The 26329-nt window shown below is 37.4% G+C and overlaps 2 protein-coding genes across 17 annotated transcripts in view; one reads left to right on the top strand and one right to left on the bottom strand.

Moving 5' to 3' along the window:
* The window catches only part of znf740a (zinc finger protein 740a), a 25699-nt gene extending 668 nt beyond the window's left edge, over positions 1-25031 (bottom strand). The window contains exons 1-18 of one of the 15 annotated variants that reach the window (XM_017450442.3): positions 24901-25031; positions 23594-23749; positions 23243-23419; positions 22239-22385; positions 18025-18151; positions 17671-17754; positions 15203-15286; positions 12833-12916; positions 12199-12282; positions 11494-11577; positions 11108-11191; positions 10657-10740; positions 9730-9813; positions 7899-7982; positions 7159-7242; positions 4920-5003; positions 3534-3652; positions 1-1897 (exon numbers count right to left, since the gene is read on the bottom strand). The exon at positions 1-1897 is cut by the window's left edge and continues 668 nt beyond it. In XM_017450442.3, the coding sequence (XP_017305931.1) occupies positions 1730-1897; positions 3534-3652; positions 4920-5003; positions 7159-7242; positions 7899-7982; positions 9730-9813; positions 10657-10740; positions 11108-11191; positions 11494-11577; positions 12199-12282; positions 12833-12916; positions 15203-15286; positions 17671-17754; positions 18025-18151; positions 22239-22385; positions 23243-23419; positions 23594-23638 (1707 nt within the window). In that variant the 5' untranslated portion in view covers positions 23639-23749; positions 24901-25031 and the 3' untranslated portion in view covers positions 1-1729. The remainder of the gene's footprint in view (positions 1898-3533; positions 3653-4919; positions 5004-7158; positions 7243-7898; positions 7983-9729; positions 9814-10656; positions 10741-11107; positions 11192-11493; positions 11578-12198; positions 12283-12832; positions 12917-15202; positions 15287-17670; positions 17755-18024; positions 18152-22238; positions 22386-23242; positions 23420-23593; positions 23750-24900) is intronic. The other 14 variants (XM_017450446.3, XM_017450447.3, XM_017450443.3 and 11 more) reach the window with 14 other exon arrangements.
* Positions 1-26329, top strand: part of LOC108255073 (G-protein coupled receptor 182) — a 130175-nt gene that overhangs the window by 7312 nt on the left and 96534 nt on the right. The gene's annotated exons all lie outside the window — the stretch shown is intronic.

Here is a 26329-nt window from a genome sequence, read left to right as displayed (position 1 = left end):
CATACATCACGATATTTAACAAGGTATTGTTATCATGGGTTTATGGAGAGTATTTTCAAGAGGACAGTCTCATAATCCACTCACTCACACCTTCAGATTATTTCAATGTGTAAAAAAAGTCTTTCTATTTTTTTTTTTAATCAAAACATTGGCACAAGCCTACTGTAGTCCCCGCTCCATCCTCACTTGGCGCCGGGTTGCCAGATCATCAGGAAGGACTGCGTGTTATCAGTGTGTTAATATTGACCAACATGTACACAAAACAGACAAAAACTAAACAAAACAAGGTACAAACTGTGATTAAAAGGGTGATACAGAGATGTAAATAATTTCTGAATAATAATAATATAATATAATAATGATGTCATGAACCTTCAGTCTTTCTGCTTCACGACGTTTTCACCGAGTCTTTCTGGGTTCCGCCGTCAGTCTGTGAAGAGATGTGTGATGGGATGCGTAGTCTGTACATCTTTCAGCACAATATCCAGTAAGCAAGATAGAGTTATAGTGATGAAGCCAAAGTATTTCATACAGAGGGAAGTTGTGTATTTGGACAAAAGCGGTTTTGAGTCTCGACGACGGCTTTGACGCAGACTCTGTGGCCGACGTGGAACCGTACCACCGTTTCAACCCCGGAACATCTGGCCGCAATATCAGTTTGGTTCCAGCACTAGAAAGAAGCAGGACTGGAATTGAGGTCAGGGGTGTTACTGGATCGCTATGGCAACAGCATGACAAACTCAGCTTCTTGATCAGGATTGCGAGTATATTATTAATCAGTATTATTGCTGAATAAATGGAAACCGGCTTTGTTTGTTTCGTTTTTTGAATAGTTAATAAACTGAAATGAGTAGGGAGTAAAATGTATTTTTATTTTTTAGCCAGCGATCCGATGATGGAAGGAAGGAAGTGCAGAGTTGCTCAAAAAAATAAAAAATAAACAAAACACTCCCTGGCCCCAGTATCAGTTGACTAGCATTGATTAGCAAAGAATTTCTGACCTTCACTTCAGAAATTCTTTTCTGAAGACGTTTCACTTCGCCCACAATTTACAATCAGGCGTTATCGCTAACTAGCACGTTACGTAGCAGTAAAGTGAGTGTGTATGTGGAGTGGACTGTTACAGTAAAAACTCGGTTAACGCAGTTATTTACATACACACACACACAGCACTGATAATTGAGCGTGAGCGGCTAAATTGGAGAGGAATAACAATACGAACGTATGAAATCTGGAGGAAAAAAAAATTGTCCTAAATCCTCAGCTCTGTAAAGCTGGAGACGAAACGCAGCTCACATCGCACATTCGTCAACACTTTAATTTGTTCACTCCTTGACGAATCGCGTAGAGCCAAAACCTCAGACAGATTTGCGAAAAGTTTTCTGTTCTCTGTGATCTCATCCATCGAGTCACTTTTCTTGTCGTCAGCCACAAAACAACAAAATGGCTGAAAGGCAGTTTAAAAAAAAAAAAAAAAATAAAAAAAAAAAAAAAAGTGAATACATTGTTTAAACATATTTTAAAAAAACAAACAAACAAAAAAACCCAAAACAGGTCCCTCTCTTCAAATAATCGATAGCACAAATAATGTAAAGAAGCGTTTCATTCTCTCTCTTTTCTCCTTCTGAAACATCAGTCTGGTTTTTGATTTTTTCCTCTGCCACAGTCAGAGAGCCAGGAGCATGTTCGAGGTTATTTCCGTTTCCATACTGGTCGACGCGATGGAATGTCAGACTGCGAGTCGACTCCAGGTGTTAGGTGGAGCTGGAGGCGGAGCCGGGAGTGGGTCTTGAGAAAATGGGCGGGGCTCACAGCAGGGCGTAGCCTCCACTTTAGCCACACCCCTTCCCTGGCACAGCCGTCTGTGTCTGAGCAGCCGGTCCGTTCTTGAGAAATTCTGGAGGGGGAAGAAGAAAAAAAAGGTGTGCGTGTGTGTGTCCTGTTTCACATTCATTTACAGCATTCAGCCACCAAGTCATTATTCACTGTCTGGTTTAACTGTATGACTCATCACACTAATTTACCAGATTGAATCAAGGCAGGATTTATCACTAACACGAGTTTGTATTTTGGCTGGCACTAATAAGGAAGAGAACATGACACAGAGCCCATAGCAGTAGTAGAAGTAGTATGATAAGTAGCAGTTGTGGTAGTGCTAATATTAGCAGCAGTAGACACAAGAGAGTAGAAGTACAAAGAAGTATTATTGTCAGTAGTAACTGTTGCATTAAAAAATAAACAAATAAAATTTAAAAAATAAAATAAAAGAAAGTAATATATCATTGTTCATGTGGTGAATTTTTTATTTTATATTAGGAGACATTTATTTAACGTTTCTAGACGGAGTATCAGTTGTAAGCGCTTTGCATCAATGAAAGTTTCCCAACACGGGAAGGTCTTCAGGACGGACAGGTTTAGGGAACTAGGAAGACGCTGCGTTTTTTAAGAAAGAGAAGGGAGAGAGAGAAAAGGAGATACTGGTGAGGGCTTAGGATCGCTTATCACGGCTATAGTGTCGGTGAGAACAGGAACTAACTTGTCTATGAATATATTTAAACTATAATCTGCGACGTGAGATTCGTTAATAAATTAAACGCTGTAACCACTGGCATAAGTGGTATAGAACACGCTCCAGGCCGTGCTGATAGATGAAAATAACAGACTTCACTTCACGTCATTTTTTACTGTATTTAATTTCTAGAAAAAATATAGAAAATAAAAACTGGCCTTTTAACCCAACTAATTGATCACTCGAAGGACTAATCGTTGATCAAAATAATAATTAGTTGCACCCCTACAAAAGAGTGTTTTTGTTTACCGGAGACACGAATGCATTCAAGACCCAGGTCAAAATCTTCAAAGGAAGCAGGTGAAAGAAAAGAAACAGCATGTTTCAGCATGTCCGTTTTTCTCCTGAACCCTGACCAAACAGATTCTCATCACTGCGTTAATGTCTACGTGCTTATCAGCCACACAAATCAAATTCAGCAGCTAAAATAGCTTCTTCTTAAAAATTCTGAACATGGACAAAGACTGTCTTTAAACTAAAACACAGTCACAGTTTATCACATCACATCGTCGTATCACCCGGCCTTTAGAGTAATCCTACCTTCACAACGTCGCCATGTTTTTACCTAAAAAACTAAAAATCCTAAAACAACCACAAGTATAATTAAATTTAATGGATTTAGCAGGAGTAGCACCTAACAAATATTGCCCTGGTAATAATATAAAAATAAATCAGATTTATTTATTTTTTATTCTAATTAATAGGCCACTAATGTTGAATCTGTGATTTAGGACTTCATTCTGCTCACGTCAGGAGATGTACTGTATAATCAGTAAACAATAAATAAGTTGTTATTGCATAAATATCTCAAATGATGTAATTAAAAACATAAAAAGTTATATGCTTTATGTACATACGTCCCTGACTATTAGACACTCAATAGCACGCTAATAATAATAATAATTATTATTATTTAATAATGTATAATTTTATGATGTTCGTATGTACGTGGATGGTGGTTTACCTGTTGGCATCGCTCACACTGATACGGTTTCTCTCCGCTGTGAACGCGCTTGTGTCTCTCCAGGTGATATCTCTGGATGAAGCGCATGTCACACATATCACATGCAAACGGCTTCTCACCTGAACACACACAAAGTACACACGCACACATGCAAAAAACATATATTTTTTTACCGTCATCACTACCACCATCATCACAATTTCAATAGAAAAACTTATAATCTAAGTAATTACCCCTCATTACACTCTACAGCATCACAGTTATAAAGGGGGTGTGTATTATAAATGGTAAATCATTATAAAGGGGGTGTGTATTATAAAGGGGGTGTGTATTATAAAGGGGTAAATCATTATAAAGGGGGTGTGTATTATAAAGGGGGTGTGTATTATAAAGGGGTAAATCATTATAAAGGGGTAAATCATTATAAGGGGGTGTGTATTCTAAAGGGGTAAATCATTATAAGGGGGTGTGTATTATAAACAGGGTGTGTATTATAAAGGGGTAAATCATTATAAAGGGTGTGTGTATTATAAAGGGGTAAATCATTATAAAGGGTGTGTGTATTATAAAGGGGTAAATCATTATAAAGGGATAAAAGTGAAACACAAAATGACTTTATACAAACTCGAGTTTGTAGTGAAGGCTGAGATTAAACATTAAAACGTGATTTTAAGTGATAAAAGGCACATTGTGGCAGATTTAGTGCTTTACTGCGATTGGTGTGATCCAAGTCTTAAATTTGCAACGGTAAAAAGAGCTTCATGAAATAACCGAAAACGTAAAAATGAATAATAAAATATTAAATAGAAGCGTTAAAAGGTCAACAGCAAAGCCTGAACAATAAATAAATAATCAGTAAATAGTAGTGGATCATCAGTGGATATTTATATAAAACAATTTATGTATGAATATGAATTAGACATAAAATCACAAATATGTTACATTTCTGTATAATTACTGATTCAACAATTATATAGAATTTAAAATGTACCCTAGGTGTAATTATTTTATTAGGTCAATAATAATGCTCCAAAAAGGTAACAAAATATGTAGATAATTATTTATACAAATAAAGAACTTTATATAATATTTTTGGTTATGGGTTAATTATTGTTTATTCAAAAATGTAATTCAGTTTTATCTTTCAAAAACTGGTGGTGGTTTATTAGGTGTTTTATTCAATATTCTACAGCTTTTATATACAGCGTTGTATTTTCTTCTATACACCACCTCTATGCTGTGTTTATTTATTTACTAAGTTTTACTGATAAACACAACCCTACAGCCACCGTGCACTTTATAAAGTTGAATGAAATGAGAAGAATTTGTCTTTTTTGTTAGTTTTTTTTGTTTTGTTTTTTAAACGGAGTGGGGAAGAACACATACCCGTGTGAGTGAGGCTGTGTCTTTCCAAGTGGTAACGCTGGAAAAATCTCATGTCACACATGGAGCAAGCGTACGGCTTCACCCCTAAACGCACAGAGCACCAAGTCTCAGACACACTCAGCATTGGAAACACACCAGCACACTGATCACCTCTAAACCAGCACACTGATCACCTCCGAACTGACACTGACGCTCATATTAGTGGTTCTGAAACGGCCGTGAGGTGAAAATACAGCTAGAGATTAGATTCATTATTTAAAAAAAAAAAATTAATAATAATAAAAAGTGCTACAACTTTCCCGAGTGAGTATTGCACCCAAGCTCAAACACGTTTTATCCTCAGCTTCATTTGGCCAGTTTTGTTGTGAAAATGCCTGATGATCCTCATTCATCAAGCTGGATACAAACGGATTTAGTCGTAAATAGTTCGTACGAGCGTTCGCGCAAGAAATCCTGAAAATCCTGTAAATTCTGAAAAACGTTCGTATCCTACTAGTGCTCCTGAGTGCGTGTAAATTTAACTAACGTAAACCTCAACCTGATCAACTTCCAATCACATAATCTGCACGGATTAATGCACTTTTATATCTGGAACATACTGTAGAGTTAAAAATTGTTTACGTTTACGGCATTTAGCCGACACCCTTATCCAGAGTGACTTCTAGAAGAGCTTTGGAGTCTCGATCAGAAACACATCCTCATGCTAGTTCACTCGTTTGGAGCTCCATCCAGAACATTCAGCAAAAACCAGTCGCTTTATTTTACTGTCTAATTAAAGAACATATAAAATAAAGAAAGTGAGCCGACACGCACCCTTAATTAAGACAAATAAAACGAATCATTCAGTTATGATAAAATAAATGGCGGTGTATAAACGGAGGTTGGGCCTGTCTGTCTGTGCAGAGCCGTAAACAAACACCTCAGCTGACGCAGGATTTAGCAGTCACTTATTGTTATTATTATTAAATATATTTATTGTCATAAAAGTGTCTAAATAACCTCCACTTCAGTTTTTCAGTCTTCACCCTGATTGTTCATTTTGTGCCCCCAGCTGCCTGTGCGCTTTACCTTTTATGGAGTTTTAGTATATTAGTTATTTCTATTATAACAATACTACACCATGTCATTCTTTGCGCTTGCATTAATCCATACACGGTGTTATTCCAAATACTTGCACATTACCTGTTAATGAAACGGTAAAATAGTAACCTACGCATAACGGTCACGTATTAAATATAAACCAGTCTTATTATTGGATGAGGAAACTTGCAGCTCCGACTAGGAAAAGCCAAAGAAAACACTCCTTCAACTCAGAATTCCTACACATGCTGGTCTCCTCAATCCCGAGTTCTGCAAGTGATGTCAAAAACAGTTTTAAATATTATACTGTACATACAAGCTCATCACAGTTAGCTGGCTAGCTTGTTGCGAACAAAAGACGGACATCTCCACTGCGTAGCTCAAACGCATGGAGCTTGAAAATGGCGCGAAAGCGAGTTCTGTCTTTCCGCACATAGTGGGAAGGTTTTTAGCCTTGGTTTGTTAAGGATTCACATCAGCACACACAAGTCGCACACTTGCTCTATCGAAGTGTATTAATATAGCGTCCTGGTTTGCTTCTTCGCTGTGAAGTCGAATTGTACTACGGTGACCGGAACCAGAAGCAGAAATGCATCAGGGCAAGAAATGTGCCTCTATCAGAACAAAAGCATCAGACTAAACATCACTCATGATCGGTGATCGTATAACAAATGACAAGCAGGAGAGATGTCTGCTGTTGGAGAAAAACCTGATAGTAGTTTCTATAAGATAAAATTCTTCAGAGGTGACTTTTCATAGTCTATTATTAGAGTATGGTTTATTTCCTCACAACGGCGTAGCAAACAACCAAACATGCTCTACCAATCTGATATCGAAAAAACGTATTACTCATAAGGGCGTCCCAACCTCGGTCACTTTCACTAATATTAAAAGCAACTTGATAATGATTTTCATTACAAGAGTGACATGATACTAGATAGAACTTCCACCAAGCCACAGGATATCCGAAACTACAGATAGAGAAACGTGCAGGAGTGTGACTCACGCCACCACGGCTGTACAAATCTGTTATGGTGTCGTATTACTTTGCATAGCAACGCACAAATCACGACACTCCTAGACTTATCACCATAGCAGAAATTCAAACAGGAAGTACATGAAGGCTAAGTTTGCTTGCAGGTCGATGAGGGGCACATACCCGTATGAGTGAGGCTGTGTCTCTGGAGGTGGTAACGTTGAAAAAACCTCATGTCGCACATCGAGCAAGCGTACGGCTTCACCCCTGAATACACAGAGCACCAATCATTCACATTTACCCCGTCCTTTCTACGTACACAATCTAAACTCGGCATGTGCTGAAATTATACGCTTCAAATGGAATTATATCCTTATCACGGTGAACAAAATCATCACAATGTTGTACATAGTTTTTAATTCATTTAATTAATGTAACAGGGACTTTTGCATCAAACAATGTTGCTTAAAATCACTATTTTCAAACATGTTCAAATGTTCAGTGAAAATAAGTTAAAATAGATTTACTTAAAAGGTAAAGACAAACATGATTCCAAAAAAAATGCTAAAATGTTTTCCTGATCCTGCCAAGTTTTGTTTGGTGAAGCTCTTGACTGGTTAACTGCTTAAATGTGGGTGATTGTACCTGGCAAAATGTATAACTAAAGGATGAATGAAAGAAAAATAAGCCCAAAGCCCGGTTCAAATGGAATTATGCTCCGACAGAAACTCCCAACAAACTACGGCTAGGATTATGGAGAGTTGTGCTGAAATGTCGCTATAATAGTACTTATTACACATTTTTATGAATGAATTTGGTATATTTGCACGGGAATATGGCTCTGTAGTGACTACAAACTCGAGTTTGCTGTGTTGAGTTTAAATCTCGGTCATGCGCAAGTGGTAGAAAGAGACAAAACCTACCCGTATGGGTGAGGCTGTGTCTCTGCAGGTGGTAGCGTTGGAAAAAACGCATGTCACACATGTTACAAGCATAGGGCTTCACCCCTAAGTGCAAAAAAACAACAACAAAAAAACAATCGTATTAGCCTTATCATTGGCCTAGCACACTGACACTAGCTATAATAATACGTTTAATAAGTAGCTAGAAATGTTAGTTAGCTACAAATCAGCAAACTAATGCATCTATAAAGGACTTTGGTGATAAAAGTTTTTTTTTTTATTTAATGAAGGAAAGCACTTAATAAATGGATAATATGGTTTTATTTAGGCATATGTCGATAAACTGTTATACGACACCGTGATTTAACGCATGCAATAAAATTAGATTTGTGGTTTAATTAGAAAGTTTTGCAATAAGCTTTAACATTTTCTGTTACATTATGTTTGAAACTAACTTAGTAAATTACCACCATATTTTGAGAACATTATGAAATCTATGAAAAATAAATGCTACATTTTCAAATTCACTTTCATAGTATCTTAATTTAAAAACAAGGTTCAATGTAAAAGCTATCACTTTAGAGCAAGCCATCTTCAACCATTTAATTGATCCCACCCCAATAAAGCATAAAGGGAAAATGTAACTTTGGGATAAAATGTTAGGAAATTACAGTAAAAATCTATATAAAATATGTTGGGAAAATGTTTAAAAATTGGCACATGCCTAAGTACAATCATAGATTGAGTAAAACAACGGCTGCTTTTGTTTATTCTTATTCCTTATATGGTTGCCGTAAACGATGAATATTACTACAGCTGGGGCATAATTAATCTTGGCTAAATATACAAGATGTATTCAAACTAAACATCGGCATTATGGACATAAAAATACTTAAAATTATAAAATACAGCAAGAGTAGTGTGGCGCATTTAGGGTTTGATTAAGCATGCTGATATTCATAACAGTGTTGCCAACTTAGATGGTAATCAACATTTCTATATTCTTTATTATCCTTCCATCTTTAATACTTCATTGAGAACGATGATGTGCAGAATATGAAGGTAAATGCAGCGCAAATAGTATAGCTTAAAAATAAACATAAAAGGACAACACATTCTAAAAATTATATAAGTAATAAGTAAACATGCTTAAAATAAAATTAGCACAGATAAATATAGCGTGAAATGTATTATACCATAAGTAGAATACAGTATACAGTGTAGTATTTCCGTTCCGTTAATGTGGTATAAGCAGCATCATTAGACAAGTATAATGGATATAATAGTCTGGTAAATATAGTTAACTGTATAATTATGCAAGCAGGATACGTGAATATACAAACAGTCTAACTAGACAAGTATAGTAGGTATGTAAAAATATAACATGATAAGATGACTATAAAAGGTAATTACATAAATCTTTATGTATTACAAAATGTACAGTATAGGTATAACTACATAAGTATACTTGTAGTATAATACGTAAATATTACACTTACATTGTTAATTCAGTTTTTAGACTTTATTTATTATGTAGTTATACTAGTACGTTTAGAATGCTAAGTAGGTGGAAATATACCTGCATAATGTTATTAGTATACGAAGTACAAGACTGCTACAACGTTTTAATTATACGCAATCTAGCACACGAGTATGTATAAAAGTAATGTGTGTAATCTAGAACAATAACATTCGACAAGAATCAGAAACTGAATTAAGCCTTTATCAATTCTTCATTCAATCAGGGGTTTTTTGGGTTAAATTTTGCTTACAGAAGTTGGCAACAGTGCTCAGGTCCCATGTGTGCGGTTTATTTCTATATAATAGTGGGTTAAGGTAGAAAGACACATACCCGTGTGAGTGAGGCTGTGTCTCTGCAGATGGTAACGGTGGAAAAAACGCATGTCACACATGGAACAAGCGTAAGGCTTCACTCCTAAATGCACAGAGCAAATTATTAGTCATGTGCATTCACTATGTCGAAACAAAAACATACGCCAAATCATTTACAACAGCTCACTTATATAGTTTCATAGTGGTCAGTTTTCAAAATGTTCATTTCCTCAGAATTTAAAACAAGCTCTTAATAGTTAATTTTTAGAATCACCAGAATTTTGACAAATTTTTATTCTGTTCTTTCAAAATTTTGGTACACAACAATGTATGATCATTTAATCTGAGTAAGTTTAGTTGTTGGTGTATTTTTCCAAAGCTACTTTTTGCATTTTAAAAACCTACGACACAAATTGAAATTTTTTGAAAAAGGCACCAAATGAACAAAAAAAAGTAAAAGAAAAAAAAATCCATTAGATCTTATTTTATTTTGTTGCTGTACTAAAACCTAAAATGAAGAAACCATTAACATAGCTTACGTATATATGCACAAAGTGGTATAATATAAAATTTGGAAAATAAATAAATTAAATTTGTGTTGTAAAATAACAGCTATATTTAGTATATATAAAGTATGAATATGAATGAGTGCATGTGACAGTTTTAGAAGTATTGTGTACGAGTATATTTAATAGAGAACACAATCAAAAGTTTTCCCTATAAAGTTTAAAACTACTCATTTCTAGCCCTAGATATTAGAAATCCCATGCATGAAGACAACATATGCAAGAATATACAAAGCATGGAACAAAACCTACAATTCTTTCAAGAAGCCATGATCATTCCTGTGTGAGCATTATTTTGTAATTAAATTTTTATAATTAAATGCTATTTTAAAAAGGTCACTTGCATTGGAGTCGATTGAGTACAAAGAGACAAGACATACCCGTATGGGTGATGCTGTGTCTCTGGAGGTGGTAGCGTTGAAAAAATCTCATATCACACATGGTGCAAGCAAATGGCTTCACCCCTAAACGTAGAGTACTAATATTAGAATACGCGATTTCAATATTCACCAAGAATGTTACTTCTGTCTAAGCTTGAAACTATAGCTTTACAAATGTTTGACACATCTCTACCTCTCATCACTAACTAGGAATGATGCATACAGATTTTAGATGCATTAACAAATAATAATAATAATAATAAGTTTATGGGTCGTACATAAACTATCAAACACCAAAAACTGAAAGGAGGAGGAGAATGAAATCGAGAATACTGACCAAATCAAAATATTAATGGGAAAAAAACCACCACAAAAATTGGCATGATCAGACATGTGGTTTTGGTAAATGTTTAGCAAGCGATATGTTTTGGCACAGGAAATTGACACGTACCCGTGTGGGTGAGAGTGTGTCGTTGAAGGTGACAACGCTGAAAAAACCTCATATGGCACATGGAGCAAGCATATGGCTTCACCCCTAAATAGAGTATCATTGTATTAGCATGGAATTTTTTTTTTTTACTTTCAGTTCATGGTCACTCTCTAGGCAAACATGAGAGACCATTTTAAGTTTTTATTTATTTATTTATTTTAAAATCATGGGAACGTTTGTCCAGCTGGGGTGGAACCAGTTTTAAATTCCAGCATCAAAGGAATCTAGATTAAAATCAATTTCTTAACTGCAATTACTAAACGCATGCACTTAATCAGTCCCATTCTAAGGTCTCGGGAAAGTGGTTAAGAAATTCAGTAAAACGGTCAGGTTGCAAAGACACATACCCGTATGGGTTAGGCTGTGTCTCTGCAGGTGGTAACGCTGAAAAAACTTCATGTCACACATGGAACAAGCATACGGCTTCACCCCTAAACATACAGAGTACCGTTATGTCAAGATTTGGCAGTGAAACTACAGTTAAAGTACAAAACGTATTTAACACCCTTCCAAACGAACTATTTTCAAGTCAACACCTTCAAACTCGAGTTTGTTGCAACCAAAACATCAATGGTACCAAACAAACTGTGATAAATGAAGCTGAGACTTGAATGCATTGTTGCCAACTCTGTTAAGTCGAAGATCAAACTGATAATTTTCACTGTGGAGAAACAGATGTGCAATTCAGACTGGAGTTTAGCACTGTGTGTCAACTTCCAACCTATAAAAGCTTGATTAACTTCCAAGTGTTTATTCGATGGGAACTTGTGTTTTTTGCTGCGCACAGTATGACAAACGATTTACATTCATTTATAAGAAAAAGTCATTCTCAACTTCAAAACTTTGTACCAATGACTGAAATCTTGAAGGCCTTGTAGGCTTTCTTAGGTTATATATTTTCAAACCTGTCAGGTCCTGTTCACGGTCAACGGCTGAGGTGGAAAAATATCCTAACACACTTGAAAGGAAAAAAAGTTGGCAACAGTGCTAAATTGCACAAAAACGTAAGCAGGTGATAACAGGGCATATCTGTAAGGAGAGACGACCCATACCCGTATGGGTTAGGCTGTGTCTCTGCAGGTGGTAACGCTGAAAAAACTTCATGTCACACATGGAACAAGCATACGGCTTCACCCCTAAACATACAGAGTACCATTATGTCAAGATTCGGCAGTCAGTGCAACTACAGTTAAAGTACAGTTATGTGTTTAACAACCCTCCCCACAACCTATTTTCAAGTCACCACACTCATACTCGAGTTTGTTGCAGCCAAAACATCGACGGTGTGGTACACCAAACAAACTGTGACAAATGAAGCTGAGGCTTGAATGCACTGTTGCCAACTCTGTTAAGTCGAAGATCAAACCGATAATTTTTACTGTGGAGAAATAGATGTGCAATTCAGACTGGAGTTCAGCACTGTGTGTCAACTTCCAACCTATAAGAGCTTGATTAACGTCCAAGCGTCTAATTGATGGGAACTTGTTGTTTTTTTTGGCAAAAAATATGACAAAAGCCCAACGATTTGAAATCTTGAAAACCTTATGGGTTTTATAGGTTTCAAATGCTGAGGCGGAAAAATAGCCTAACACTTCTAAAAGGAAAAAAAGTTGGCAACAGTGCTAAATTGCACATAAGGGTAGCCAGGTGTAACAGGGCAAATTTGTAAGGAGAGACGACCCATACCCGTATGAGTGAGGCTGTGTCTCTGCAGGTGGTAGCGTTGGAAAAAACGCCTGTCACACATGGAGCAAGCGTAGGGCTTCACCCCTAAATGCACAGAGCAAATGATTAGCTCCCAGTCAGGATCAAAACACATTTAATCCCATTTCATCTAACACATATGCAATTTGCAGGTTCCTACAACTGTAGGGTTCCATGTCAGTTGTACAGCCATCAAGGTCAAACATAATGCTTTTCGGCAGTGCTTTATACATGGGCAGAACAGACAGGAGGTATCCACAATATTTGCAACATTTGTGTGTGAACAGTTATTGGGCAAGATGCTGCTCTGAGAGTCTAATTTGTACATTTTCCTTAACTTTGACACTAGTAAATGGTTGGTCTCTAGCCACTTCACCCTATACCATACACAAATCCCACATGACTATCATACCAAAGTACCATTTGACCTTATAACATTCCCTTTGACCATACCCAAGTCCTACCTTACCTGTTCCCATACCCGAGTCCCACCTGGTCCTTTACCATACCCAAGTCCAACCTGACCCTTTACCATACCCAAGTTACATCACTTGATCCTTTCCAAAAAAAATCCTGCCTGACCCTCTACCACACAATTCCCACCTGATTATTGATATGAAAAATCACACCCAACTCTATCTAAAGTTCCACCCAACCCTCTGTCATACAATTCTATTTGACTCTATCATACCAAAGTCACAAGTTACAGATAAACATAGTGATACCTACCAAAATAGACTTTACCTTAAACATACATATACCCTCTGTAGAAAGCAAATCAAGGTGGTTATTGAACTCCTAATTCATAACAAATTTTATACCTCAACAGATGAATATGTGCCTCTCTTTTTTAAGTTAAGTCAGGTCTGTTCAATCATTTTTAAAATCACCAATTTTAGAATTAACAAATTACAATAACAAACTTCTACTTATTAGTTCACCACAATCCCAACTAGCCACAATCCCAACTAGCCATTTTATGTCCATGTAAGCAGTAACAAGTTAGCCAACTGAGTGTTTTATCATCTATTTTCTTTACAGATTAATACAGACTGTTCTGAAGTATGTGCTTTCAGTCATTTACAGAGAATTCAAGATACAGCACCACATTTCATTGTAGCTGATGTGCCGAGAGGTTCTCGTAAAAGCTTGATGCATCGGGTATGTTCCCCAATGCACCAGGAAGCCATATAAAAAGACAGAGCAATAACTCTATTGAAACCATGCCTCATTTAAAAAATTACACACTATTCCAGCAAAAGGGTCAATCCCCGCAAGGTAGCCATATGATACAGTACCTTCTACCCAAGTATTTTATCAACTACAATTTTAAGATACAACACATCAAGGAGGCTTCTTGACCATTATTGATTAAAAAAAAAATAAAAAAATAAATAAATAAATAAATAAATTATTCAAAACCAGGGCTTCTGAGTGGCATAACAGAAAAGCGTTCGCCCCATCACCTGGAGACAGCATGATCGAATCTTGATGATGCCACAGCCATCTGTGGCCAGGCGCCCAAGAGAGCAAAACTGGCCACTCTCTGGGTGGGAGTGGTTTTATATTCTTTCTCTTCCCTATCAATCACAGTGACATTAACCAATCACACATGCAGAAATGGGCTGAGAGCTCTTTCCTCGGAGTGCGTAATGCATGGGACAGCCCTCACCCACACTGGTTGGTAGCTGTGATAAAGGAGAGTCGCCTGGCATGTGGGAATTGGCCAAGACTAAATAGCTAGGTTGTTTTTTTTTAATAAATGATAAAATGTATTCAGTTATATGGCCTTTTCTTACTAATTGAAAGTTACCTGCTATTTGAAAGGACAAGGAAGGACAAATTGTGTTGCCGTTTTGCATTACCCCACCCGCTCTTTATTGCATTAGCACTTTCAGCTATTTACATTTGCCCTAAATGTGTTCCACACAAAATATTAATGGACTCTTGAATATTGTGGATACTCTGCAGAATAATGGCCCAGAAACATAAATATTCGCAGACAAAGTGGTTGCAGGCACAACCACTGATTCCTGCACAGTAATAATTTTTGTTTATGGTGGGGAAAAAGATTTAGAATGAATCACATAATAATATAGACAAGTGATCGCTTTTCAAAAAAAGCAGAAGCCATGCTGACGGACATCTAGCATGCGGAACAGACAATGGGAAAAAGGCACACTGCAGAAAGTTATGCACTGCGATAAGCAGAAAGAATGTGAGAAAAATGTATGGTAAAGCGTACTGACCAATCACCGGTTACAAAAATGAATAACAAGATGTAAAGTGCTTTGATGCAGCCAGCTGCAACAGTAAAACACGGCAAGTGGTTAGGATAAGAGGGGTCATTACCCGTATGTATGAGGCTGTGTCTCTGAAGGTGGTAACGTTGGAAAAACCGCATGTCACACATGGTGCAAGCATACGGTTTCACCCCTGAATGCACAAAGCAAGATATAAATCATACGTCCTAAAAGATATAAAATCCTAGCTGAATTCTTCTGAGGAACATCACAACTAGGAGACCATCGATCTAACAGTGCATTCAGGATGAACTCAGACCCCTTCACTTTTTCCTTTTTTTTTAAAATTTATTTATTCCTAATCTGCAGAATATACTCCATAATAAAACAGACAGGCTTTCAAATAGCTTTCCCCCCCATTTATTAAAAAAGATTTTTTTTTTTTAAAAACCTATTCCAATTACAAGTATTCAGACCCTTTAAGTCAGAATTGAGGACCCTTAACATTGATTATAGCAGTTTTCTTTGGAATGCTACTACAAGCTCGAGCCAAGATGGATTTATGGATATTCTAAACCAAGAACTCATCTAGAAATACGTTCTTTGCAGAACCACTCAAGCTCCATCAGGTTTTATGGGAAGCATTATTATGAGGCTCTGCCAGGGCAACTTAAGGGCATTGATCACTTGGAAGGTTATCCTTCATTTCAACTGAGCACTCTTAAGCAGGTTTCATCTCAATCCTGAGGAACTTCACAGTTATTGCTGATGGAAAATCTAGCCAGCTAACACAATATGATGCTACCACTACCATGTTTGTTAACCACTAGGAATGGTGTGACAGATGGTGTTCCCGGTGTTGGGGCCGCACACCGATTACATCACTTGCCCACCGCGGTCACGCATCAATTAAAAGGTGGGAATATTTCCTCACTGTCACATCCCAATTAAACACTCAACTATAAAGTCATTGTTGGTGATGTGCTGCAGAGATGGATGCCTTCCTGGCCGGTTCTTCCAGCTCAGAGTAGCCATCAAGTTTGTGGTCACCTCCATGACTGAAGCTCTTCTTCCCCAATTTCTCGGTTGTTTGGGTTCCAGAACAGTCTCTATGGTTCTGAACTGCTTTCATTTAAACAATCATGGAAGCCACTATGTTCTTCCAGACCATCAAAACTGCAGAACTTTTCAGTTCCCTTCCCCCAAATTTTGATATAATCCTGTCTCTGAGGTTTAAAAGTAATTGGTCTGACTTCATGTCTTGGGGATTTTTATAGACAGAAGTGTTTCTTTCCATATCAGAGTCAAACTTGTAAATGTTTGTAAAGGAAAAGAAAAAAAAGTTGCAAACATCTTAAGAAAGATCAACAGAAACATTGATCTTTTTAGTGTCATAACAAAAAGGTCTGAATACTAGTCTAAATGTACTTCATACTATAAATTTTTAAGATAAACTGAAAATTTGGTTATGGTTTGTCATTATGTAGTTTTCAGATGTTTGTTTTTTTTGTAAGACTGATAAGGAAAATATGCATTTTAGAGTAATTTTTATTAGATAACTTAAATTTCATCAAGCTAGGTTAGTCCAATATATAGTAAATGCTCCATGTTAAAAATGAGAATATATTATAGCCCATATAATATACGTGTTGTAGGTACATGCTAGAGGGAACTAGCACAAACTAAAGTAAAATGAGTAGCATGTATAGAAGAGCACTGGCCAGTTTGACGTGCTTACTACATGAAAGAAAATTAAGAAAATTAAATCCAGTAGTGTCAGAAAAGAGATAGTTGTGGTAGGATAAATACTTATCTCAGGAAGTAAACAACAACAACAACAACAACAACAACAACAAAGCTTCAACAATGTTTATAACCAAATATATGTAGAAATTTAATGGATCTAAATATTTTGACGCTTGTGTCCAATTTGCTAAACTCAAACTGACAGTCGATATTAAATTTTCACTTGATAAATAATATTACTCAACTTGTTTTTCAAATTCTCATGAAAGTCCTGTGTGCTCAACAGAATTATGGAATTTTCTCATTTGCCAAGTTTGTCCATACGCTTCCTTGTAGAATGGGACAGACTTTAACTTGCTGCCCCAAAAGTTCTACCAACTTCTGCAGAAAATCAACATTTTTGTCACTTTCTGCTGTAACAACAAAACTAAGTTACTAAGTTGATTATTGATATGATACGTTGCACTCGATCTCAGAAACCCTGTACAGCAACTTACTTTTTTTTTTTTTTTTTACTGTAGAGGTCTAAATAGGGTTTAGTGAAGTACTTGTACATAATGTTATCCAAATTAGAAACTAGACCTTTTATATCAGAGATCTCTAAATTAGAATATTAGACCCACATGTAAAAATAAACAACTCATCAATACACACAACATATAATAGCTGCTTTCTTTTTATAATCTTTCACCAAATTTCAGATGGCAATGTAGTACATTATGTCAGTTCCTCTCAATGTTAAGTCTCTTGGATGAATAAATTAGGCTGTGACTTAGAAACTCTTGATTTTAGTTAGGAAAAACAAACAGTGTAAGGAGGGATTTCTCGTACCAGTATGAGTGAGGCTGTGTCTCTCCAAGTGGTAACGCTGAATAAACCTCATGTCACATATGGCACAAGCAAATGGCTTCTCCCCTGGGTGAGTGAGCGAGCGAGAGAGAGAAGGGGGAAAAAGATGTACATTTTGTTTTTACCAATCAATAAAAGTCACATTTTAAAAAGTAAAATAATAAAATAAATAAATAAAAGCTGATTAGTTCACATTCAACGTGTTTTTTTTTTGTTGTTGTTTTGTTTTTTTTTTACTAAAAAACAAAGTAAAACAATATAAATACCACTACTAATAAAGTGAAACTAGGCAGAGACCGCTGATGTTTTTTTTCCTGAAACGAATACGAGTCGTACCGGTGTGAATGAGAATGTGTCGTTTCAGATGATAGCCGCTTCTGAAGGCGCCGTAGCAGTGATCACAGATGAAGTTCTTCTGCACTTTGGAAAGCGGACAATTCCCGTTCTCGTCCACCACAACAGCCTGGGAGACATAAAAAAGGTCATCGTACAGGAGGCTCGTCCATAGGGTCAGGTTGTGCAGAGCCGTACTGTTTATATGTACATCAGCTGTTTAACACGTGTTTTATTAAATACTAATTTAATCCCGTCAGGATAACTACTCTTTCGCAACGACATAATGTCCCGTAAATAATTTCGATAAACAACATTATTGTGATTTTAAGACCATTTTATGCCACTCATATAATGATAATACAATAGCTTTAGGGATGTCACAAGAACCGATACTCGGTACCAACATTCTTAAAATGTGACGGTACTTGTTTTTTTGCAGTAGTGTTAGTACCGTTTGTAACGAAAGTATCGAAAATACAGAGGTTGCGATTCTTCCGGACCTGATGGGGGCAGTATATACGTGCAAGTGTTTTAGTCGGTCCACAAGTGGTGAAGAAGAAGAAGAATGCCTACAAGCACATGGGGAAAAACTACAGAAGTTTAGCGTAGCTTAACAAGTTTAGCTCCGCCCCGACTCGAGGAAAGCTAGTATCGGTTTCTGGTGTGCAACCGATGCTATCGTTCAATTCAAACAAAGCGAGGAAACACCTGGAATTTGGTGAAGCACCTGAAAGACGGCCCTATATTATATTTGTTTGAGGCAGCTGGCATTGTTGCCATGAAACCAGCTAACGTTATGCTCCATGTAATGTTTGCAATGGCCAGTTATTTGTTAACAACGCTAATGCACTGCGATGTTATAAACTAACTCCGAATGGGCCACCATGCATCGCCATTCAGACCGTGTCCTGTCAGCAAAATTTAGCTACTGTCACTAATAATTATTCAAATGTTCATGCTTTAATAAATCGTTTTTGGCCTGCCACCACATCAGTGAATTTAAACTAATGCTTGCATTCAGAGTATAAGGTGTCTGTGTTTAGGAGCGCACCTCCGGAGACTCATTGTCAGACAGTGTTTGATAATTAAATACCCCTCCCCACCTCGTTCCTTCTCCCCCCTCCCCTCTGTCGCTCCTTCTTCCCCTCCCCTCTGTCGCTCCTTCTCCCCCCTCCCCACCTCGCTCCTTCTCCCCCTCCCCCCCTGTCGCTCCTTCTCCCCCCTCCCCCCTGTCGCTCCCCCTCCCCCCTGTCGCTCCTTCTCCCACCTCGCTCCTTCTCCCCACCTCGCTCCTTCCCCCCCTCCCCGCTCCTTCCCCCCCTCCCCGCTCCTTCGGGGCGGAGGGGGGAGAATTTTTAAAGCACACCGTGGTATCGACTTTGGTATCGAGTATTGTGTACTTTTGGTGGCATCGGTACCGACTACTAGATTTTTGGTATTGTGACATCCCTAAATAGCATAATAATGTGAGTACCCGCTTTCAAAAAGTGATTAACTTTTACTTTTTTTTTTCTCCAATTCATTCACTTTTCAGCTTCAGCAGCCCAATCCCCGACATTACGGACTACAGCTGGATATTTCAAACACTAGAACTATTCTTTCTACATTTTTCTTCTTCCAAAACATTGTTTGTGTATTGTTAAAATCTTGCAACATTCTCACAACAGTGTATTAATTAAAATCGGTGCTAGTGCTTGCAAGAAAGTACAAGCGTTTGTATAATTGTAGCCTTAAAGAGTATAAGGATGTGTATACAGGCACTAATCGCGGCAAGAGATTGCACAAGCGTTGTTCTTCGTGTTGTTGTGATTCTTCTTCGTTGACGTCCTTCACACCAGAAGACCTGCTTTACTGCTCTGTACTGATTCCTGTAGGCCAGGAGGGGCAGTGCAAGTTATCGTAACGTGCACGCGTCGACCGCTTGTGTACACAAACATGCACACGTACCTTGAAAGGTTACGCGTACAACTGTGCACTAGAGATGAAACGGTTACCGGTTTCACGATAAACCACAATAAAATTCCCCAATGGTTAGTGTTTTTTGCGCGTCAAAACATGGCAGAGAGCGGTGACGATGCTCTGGAGATTTTCCAACCTTCCAAGAGGATCAAATCCAAAGTGTGTTCATATTTTGGATTTTAAAAAAATGCTCAGGGGAAACTTAATAGAAGATGGTAACCCTGGCTGCAGAGCTTTACAGAAGAAAGTCGCTGCAAAGCGGGGCAACATGTCCAATCTACTGAGTCATTTTCATGACAACCATCCCATCACTTTATAATGAATGCAACATAAGATAACTTCCCTGTCAATGCACAAGTTGGCGAAAAGTATGAGGAAAAGTAAATAGTTGGTCACAAAATACTGAATTGGTTTGAAATAATTTCTTATCTCACTTGGAATAAACGCAAGCTTTCGCGCAGAAAAAAGTTCCTAACGACTGCATGGCTTCGAGCCAAGACAAACGAACAAGTTCAAACAAGACAATAACAAATAAATAAGTCTGACATTTAAAGGGATAATGCATATTCATACCACTAATACACGACTTTTCAAATAACTACAGGGACATGAAATAGTGATACAAATTTTACCTGTTCTTTATTATTTTATAATCCACTGCAGTCTTCAAAACAATCATCCAGTACAAATACTGAAGGCCTCCGATTTCATTTTCAATACGATCGGTAACGATAACAGAAGCACAATGGCATCGGTTGTGTTTGCATGAAAGGAGAGCATGTGATACATGAGTTTCAGGATTGTTCAGTGTTGTGTTGTACTGCATTGCTATTAACGATGGTCACGAATAGGAAATTGACCAGCGAATTGACCAGAATCAAGAATTTCAGAGAGCCACATAACGTTATGTAGTTTAGTCACCCAACCAACATATTTTGATCATTTATAATGTGTGTGTAAGTTAATTATTTAATTATTTATTTATTTTTACACTGCATTTGCTATTCCCTTGTTTACAGAGTGAGCTGCAGTAGACAAACCCACCGATGCACCTGGTTCCTCGTCGACTCACTCCTCATACACTTGGGACACAGACACTCGAGCAAGCGTTATGCTGCTAATTTTATTTGTTGATTTGCAAATATAAAACCAGTTTAAATGATTTCAGTGTATGTATCAGTACTTTTTGTACATTTTCAGCACATGTTAACAATACTGTGGTAATACTGATATAACCGCGATAGTTTTGCTCACAATAATCGTGATATGACATTTTAATACCGTTACATCGCTATTGTACACATATGCTAGCATACACATAAAAAAACAAAAACAAAAAGAAAGTATACCAGAGGTTTAACTGGTGGGAAAATTCCCTCACCGTGTCACACACACATCCCTAGTGTGAAAAGAGTATTTCAAATGCTGAGAAACAAAAGAAATGCCTCAGAGTCCAATGCCCAATTGTCTGTATTCATTTCAGGTCTTTTGTATGGTTTTTAAGATGTAGTTGGACTGGATATTTCACAGAAACATTGCCAGTAGCATGGTGTAATGATCTTACCTCAAACACAGCCAAACAAAGGAACATCTAAAACGAGCTGCTACAGCACTGATGACTCTACTAGACAGAAACTGTCTATTACAGGATTACTCAAAGAATTCACGAGCTAGTAGCCTGTAGCATGGGTCAGGAGTGATTATTAATGTTGTTCTGCAACACCGAAATCTACAGTCACGAGCTGCTGTCATTAAAAAGAAGCAAATAAAGTGCATATTGATGATAAAAAAAAATTATGGTTACCCTTCACAGTAATAAAGTTTGTTTTTTTTGTGTTTTTTTTTTAAACTACACACCATCTCTTCTTAAATTAAAACATTAAATCTTCTTGTCCTGTTCATTGTCTTTTCTACTGAGAAACACCTACCCTTCCCCCACACCAAAACTCACCACCCCCTCCCTCACACACACATACACACACAATATGTGGGCAGTATGGCATGCACTGAGCCAGCACGCGCGCACACGCGCACACACACACACACACACACACACCAAATACTTCAAGAGTAAAAGCTCAAAATAGCACTCCAGGATGTTATACAACTGTTGTATGTTTTAGAAATAAATGCACAAACTTAGACTAAGGAAGTGTGTGTGTGTGTGTTGGGAATGCATGAAACGAATGCACAACCCCCCTCCCCCCAACACCACCCACCTCCACACACACACACACAAGCCTCCCAGCACTGACCTTCCCTCCTTTCCCCTCCTGCTCTCTGACTTTGCAGGGCGTTCCCGACTTCCTGTTCTTCTTCTTCAGCTGCATGTCCTCATTGGGTCTCATTTCCTTCTCGTCCAGCAGGCGGGGGGCGTGAAAGTCTCCTTCTTTACGGACAAGCTGCGCGCACGCACACACACACACACAGTTTAACAATGCCTTCTGGAACCAATTAAGCAAGCCTCAGTGTTTAAATACTGCTCACAATTTCATATTATTTATTAATTCCAAAGTTTAAAAAAAATCACAATTTAAATGCTTGTTACTTAAATCAAAGCTATTAAAGAACAAAGGATAAAGAACATGTACAGATATTTAATCTTCTGATTGGCTGATGTAGTGATAGTGTCCTGTTTCGTAAAATTTCAGTATGGTGTGATTTTTCAGGAAGGAGTCATCATTAGGGTTCAGTAGTCACCAGTAACATTCAGTAGTCATTAATGTTCAGAAGTCATTATTAAAATTCAGGAGTCATCATTAACATCCAGTAGTCACTGGCTGGCAAAGTTCAGCAGCCATAGGAAATGTTTAGTAGTCATAGGAAACTTTAAATACCCACCGGTAACATTCAGCAGTCACCAGTAAAGTTCAGCAGTTTACAGAACTGTCAAGTAGTTAACGCTGACATTCAGTGGACACCATTAACATTCAAAACATTAGTCACGTGTAACATTCAGTAGTCACATGCAACATAATACTGAATGAACTGTACTGTTCAGAAGCTAACAGCCAAGTACAGTATCTACTGGTAAAGGTCAGTAGTTATGGATAATTTTCAGCAGTAACCAGGGACGTTTAATAGTTATTGGAAATGTACAGCAGGAACCATTAACATTCAGTAAGTTAGCTGAATAACATTCAGTAGTTGCCTGTAATGTTCAGTAATCACAGGTAAAGTTCAGCAGGTAAACGTACAGTTCAGTAGTTACGGTCTCTTTCCCCTGGTTTGTGTAATGTGTTATGTTTAATCTGCTAACCAGTGGAGGGCAGGTCATGGCCGCCGTTAAGCCCATGTGTCCCTGCGGGTCCCTCTGAGTGGAACCCGGAACAGGGGGTGGGGCCAGTGATGTCATCATCTTCTTTGGAGCGGAAATGGTGCTGGCCTGCATCAGAGCCATGCTGGAGAGGACAGCTTCACATCCGAGCAGCCCCGCCTACAAACACACACACACACACACACACACACTATTACAGCAGTTATTAACTGTACAACGATATACAGTGAAAAACGTCCACATACACATGAAGATGAGAAATAAAACCATGAAGAATGGGAAAAAAGAGGAAATAAATAAAAGCAGGTGGGTTTGGACCATGCACAGACTGACCCATTTCATATGGTCACGGACCGAGGTGGTTGGTATGTGTGACATCACTGAAGAGGACAGGGACAAGGGGAGGGGCCAGGAGCTGTCACTCAGGATGATTCACTAGACAATAGGACACACCCACTGCTATCATCTGGCACCAATTTTCGTCCTGTCCTAGACATGAGAGAGAGAGAGACACGGATACAGATGGAGGGATGAATGTCAAATTAAAATAGAAACACGAGGACGTAAATATCTGGTTAGCTAGCTGTTAGTAAACTTGCTAAAACAGACACAGGTCAGCAGGAGTGGGGTTTCAGTAACAGTTTTTTTTATTATTATTTAAAGGTAAACCTGTGAAAAACTTTTCAACGTTACCATGACAACCATCAATGGTTAACAAGTTAGCTAGCTAGTACTGGTAAAAAAAAATAAAACAAATTCTAACCACATATTCCATAATACATTGAATACAAACTGGATTGTGACGCTTAAAAAAAACTATCAATATATAAAATTACATTTTGTGTAAAGTTACATCAATATTTTAAAATCCTGCAGGATTTACAACAAAAAAAAAAGTTATGAATAACGTTGTTCGTAACCGTTTTGATAAAGCAGATCATGATAAAAATAAATCAGGGAAGTATTGATATGAGATTTTCGAGATTATCGTCCAGCCACGATGTCACGTGACGCCTTTACACATCCTCTATCTGGCACTTATACAAGAAACTTTATTTCTTCATATTTTTCAAATATTTTGCAGAAAAAATCCGTTGGACACGTTACAAACCAGTGGTGGTGTTTTTTTTTTGTTGTTGTTTTTTTTTACAGATCGCACTGGCTATCAATATAATTCTTTATCTTTTAATTTTCTGCTAATGTAAATACCTAATCAACTTCTAATTCAGGATCAGCTAAAACGGTTAGCTTTACCTGATTAGTTAGCTAGCTAACAGAATATATAAAAAGAATATGCAAAAGAAAATATTTTATTCAATGAAAGCTGTTCAAATATGTATTTAAAAAAAACAAACAAAAAAAACAACAACAACAATCTAGCTCGCTTTTGGGTGCTAACGCATGCTAACAGATACGTAGGCAGATATTTAACTAAACCAGGCCAACGCTAGCTTAGCATACATCGTTAGCTGGTGTGCTAAGTACCGTTAGCGCTCCACTCCCTGTCGAAAACAAAATCCTTTTAGAAAATATAAAATCATTCAGAATGCATGTACGCATTACTTAAGTAACATGCTAAACATCGTAAAACGCACCGAAATGTTTTAATAAAAAGGAAATGGCCGCGTTATTTTTATTACCTTCAAGTCTTTTGGTATGTGGTTAAAAAAAAACTGCCTCCTTATCGCAACGTCCACATCAGCTAGCGCGAGCTACAGTTTACAAACACAGGAAACGGCACCGGAAGTGCTCGCCGAGAACGCGCACTCGACGCAAACCCGGAAGTGCTTCCCGAGAACGCGCATGACATGACTGTACAGTTTAATCGCATTTTTTGTTTCCTGAAATCAATAAACACTAAATTTTAACATTAACGAGTTCACTATTAACTTTGGTTAGCTATTGATAGGTAATTGGTTAGCTAATGAATTAGATTATTGATTTGTTTTGGTAAATAAAATCATTATTTCTTGTAGATTATTCAGTCATGGTCCATCGTAGTGTTAAAAACAACAACCCCACTGACCCATTAAGATTTTATTAATTAAAATATTCAGCACATGACACAAGATTTCACATGTTCTGTCATTTCTTTATCTATTAGAGAAAATAAACTTTCCACCCATGAAATAAAAAAAACAATTACACTGTTAAACTATAGATTCCAGATATTCTGTAGTACACTGGCTGCACTTTTCCTAGTTTTAATTTTGAATAATTAATTAGATAACATAAATCAACCTTCCACTTTATTAAGAACACATGTACACCCCATTCTGAGTTTATTCGTTAAGTGTGCAGTGAGTGACCGGAGCACTGTATGGCGTCTCATCTCGTCATCTCTCTGACTAACATGATTATTTTCAGTTTGTGACTATGAGAGTGCATCCTGTTCTTCTTCTTGATCTTTGTCTAGTGTTCGTTCCTGTCATGTTATTAATGACGATAACGGTTTATTGTTTTACACCATCATCTAATGCTTTCTCATTTAAAACTATCCAACAAGACACAGTCAGTTGATTCTTCAATCAACTCACCTGAACTGAAGGCTGGTTCAAGCTGACAGGACAGCTTCGGTAACTCAAATAACCACTCTTTACAGCCGTGGTGAGCAGAAAAGCAGCTCAGAACATATAACATGCCGAACCTTGAGGGGGATTGGCTAAAAATACAAAAACAACAAATCAAAAGTATTTAAGGACTATAATATATAATAATATTTTCTTCCTGTAGAACACACCCTCTCTAAAACAATTTGTAATACTCAAGTGAGTAAAATTTATCAGGATTTATCAGGTTTATCAGGAAATCTTTTGCAATAATCTGATTTTGGCATTCAGATGATTCTTCTCTGGAAAATGAAGGGTAAGTGTGCAGTAAGTGACTGTAGCTCATGCATATATCAGCTATACAGACACCGTGGCTCGTCATTTCTCTGACTCATGATTTTTTTAACTCTCAAGAAAGTGTAAAGAAATAAAAAGACATTTAGTGTGCTGGATTTGACATTTCCATGAATGTTGCATAGGTGCAACTTAACCTTTACATCATACAACATCAAAGATGTGT

The sequence above is a fragment of the Ictalurus punctatus genome, chromosome 21 (assembly GCF_001660625.3).
Source record: "Ictalurus punctatus breed USDA103 chromosome 21, Coco_2.0, whole genome shotgun sequence".
NCBI classification, from domain to species: Eukaryota; Metazoa; Chordata; class Actinopteri; order Siluriformes; family Ictaluridae; genus Ictalurus; species Ictalurus punctatus.
The sequence above is the reverse complement of the archived record's forward strand: the minus strand, read 5'-3'. Positions and strand labels throughout refer to the sequence as shown.